The 2,500-nt window shown below is 47.2% G+C and overlaps 1 protein-coding gene across 1 annotated transcript in view; it reads right to left on the reverse strand.

Annotated features, from left to right (window-relative positions):
• suco (SUN domain containing ossification factor) overlaps window positions 1-2,500 on the reverse strand; it is a 119,903-nt gene that overhangs the window by 25,692 nt on the left and 91,711 nt on the right. The window contains exon 14 of the mRNA XM_063200347.1: window positions 377-462. Within this exon, the coding sequence (XP_063056417.1) occupies window positions 377-462 (86 nt within the window). The remainder of the gene's footprint in view (window positions 1-376; window positions 463-2,500) is intronic.

Raw genomic sequence — 2,500 nt, forward strand, 5'->3', positions numbered from 1 at the left:
TCCATGTAGGTCGTGATGGTAAGACATGACTGAGAAAGTCAATGAGGAGTTTTATAACCAGTGGTGTAGCGGGAATTTTTAAAGTGGGGATACGCAATTTCTGACGTCATCAATTCATTAGGCAACGGATCATGTCAACCCCCTTTCTGTATTCAAACACGGACACTACAGTAGTTCTTTTAAAAAAATCTCACCTCAGGAGAAGTGAGTGGCCTGCGTACCCCCGCGTACCCCCGCGTACCCCCGCGTACCGCGCCCACTACACCCCTGTTTATAACTCCATTTGGAGCTGTTAGTTTACATCTCCAACACACACTCTCTCTCATACACACACACACACACTCTCTCACACACACACACACACGATTTTCCGTACCGTATTCCTCGTCCGGGTAGCGCTCGGAGGGGAAAGGAGACTCGTCTTGCTCATCGATCTCCTCCACCATGCTGGTCCCAAACACCCTGCAGGAGACACACACACACACACACACACACACACACACACACACACACACACACACACACACACACACACACACACACACACACACACACACACACACACACACACAGACCAGTTAGACACACACACACACACACATTTGAGATCTCCTCCACCATGTTGGTCCCAAACCCTAAACGAGGGCAAAGGGCAAGAGGAGAAGAAAGGAGAACAGGAAAAAGACCAGAGAAGAAAAGAAGAAAAGTAGAAAGGGAACAGAACAAGCAAGAGAGAGATAAACGGAGAGAGAGAGTAAAGAAAAAAAACAGGAAGAGAACTTGTGTTAGCCTGAGTATCATCCTCCGTAGTGACCGCGCTGGCTCAATACTTTCGCTTGCTGACCACGGAGTCTGACCCTGCAGCCACCCCCGGCAGTTGGAAATTATCTCACTTAATGAGGGAATTAGCCTTTCGCAAAACCCCTCCCACAAACGGCCGCCAACCAATCCGAGCTCAGCAACGGTAACTAAGGAGTGTAGAACTTGTCGAGGTCCGTCAAAAACCTACGATTTCAGGGAGACATACAACGTGTGCCTATGGCACCGTCAGGGTCCGACACCATCTGAAGATTAATTAGGACCTCATTTTTTCACTTTCCCGAAGCAAAAACCTCAAGCGGACTGATAACAGGGATGGATTAAGCCATGTGAAGGCTATTAGCTCCAGGTGATCATATTTAAAATTAGCAGGCTAACTGTGCAATCGTCTTGTTTGCTAATATAGCCCCCTTCCCCCTTGCATTTAGCTGGCAGAAAACGTACCCTAAACAAATAATCAATGCATCGCTCAGACTTAAGGACAATATTATATGATATTATAGTATTGGATCCACGGCATTATGATTCAAATTTTATTGGGAAACTACTAGTTGCGTTGTTTAATATGCGCCAAATGCACAGCCCACGGAGCAGCCCCCACCCTCTCTCCTTCCCAGAATGTGTCTGTGTATATGCGTCGACTGTGACAGCAAAAAAAGTAACGCTGAAATGGGGCTGCGCTTGTTCCAACCTTGTTATGAAGATATTAACTGTCAACTAAAACCATTAAAGTGAACAGAAGAGAAACGCCCAGTGTGACTGCCCAAGAGCTGCGCAGTGTCAGTGCCGAAAGCCCGTCAAAGGTCTTGGCGGACGGCAATGTCCCAGTTTACACCAAGCACTATCAAATGTCCTGGTTACAGACATCACATCGCCATCATCAAGTTGTTGTATTTCAGTTGAATATGTAAGAGGGCTTGGGGAGGGGCTTAGACTATCAGCGAGCCTATTGGCTGTTCAGATACTGAACGAATATCTGAATTCCAACTGCCGGGGGTGGCTGCAGGGTCAGACTCCGTGGTCAGCAAGCGAAAGTATTGAGCCAGCGCGGTCACTACGGAGGATGATACTCAGGCTAAACTTGTGTAACATTCTGGACATTATCTTAAACACACGAATACATGAGCTGGACATTGCACCACAGAGAGAGAGAGAGAGGGGGCGAAGAGAAGAGAAAAGAAGAGATAACAGAGCAGGGGGCGAAGAGAAGAGAGAGAGAGAGAGAGAGAGAGAGAGAGAGACCAGGGGGCGAAGAGAAGAGAAGAGAAGAGATAAGAGAGCATGTTTGACAGGCCTGGCGGCGTTTAAGAACTCCAATACGACACCAGGACACATGCACATGGACTCTCACCAGCACAGCTTACCTATACCAGTGGTTCTCAACAGGGGGGCCGGGGCCCCCCTCAGGGGCGCCGCGGAAACTTGGCTGATAAATAAATTATGTAATATAATACATATTTGTCTAAATTGATAAGTTAATGTTATTCAGTGGAATCTTTCATCTGCCATTTACGCACAATAAAGTAAATAAAGTTCGCCCGAGTCAGCTGCAACTTCAAACGTAGGTTGTGTGACGTCTCCAAATGTGTTACTTTTCTAAGCTTGTGTGGCACCGGATGCGATGCCATGTTACGGCTTGTTGGTTTGGGGTGCCTTGACATTTTTCATGAATTGAAAGGGT

The sequence above is a fragment of the Engraulis encrasicolus genome, chromosome 6 (assembly GCF_034702125.1).
Source record: "Engraulis encrasicolus isolate BLACKSEA-1 chromosome 6, IST_EnEncr_1.0, whole genome shotgun sequence".
In the NCBI taxonomy this organism is placed as follows: Eukaryota; Metazoa; Chordata; class Actinopteri; order Clupeiformes; family Engraulidae; genus Engraulis; species Engraulis encrasicolus.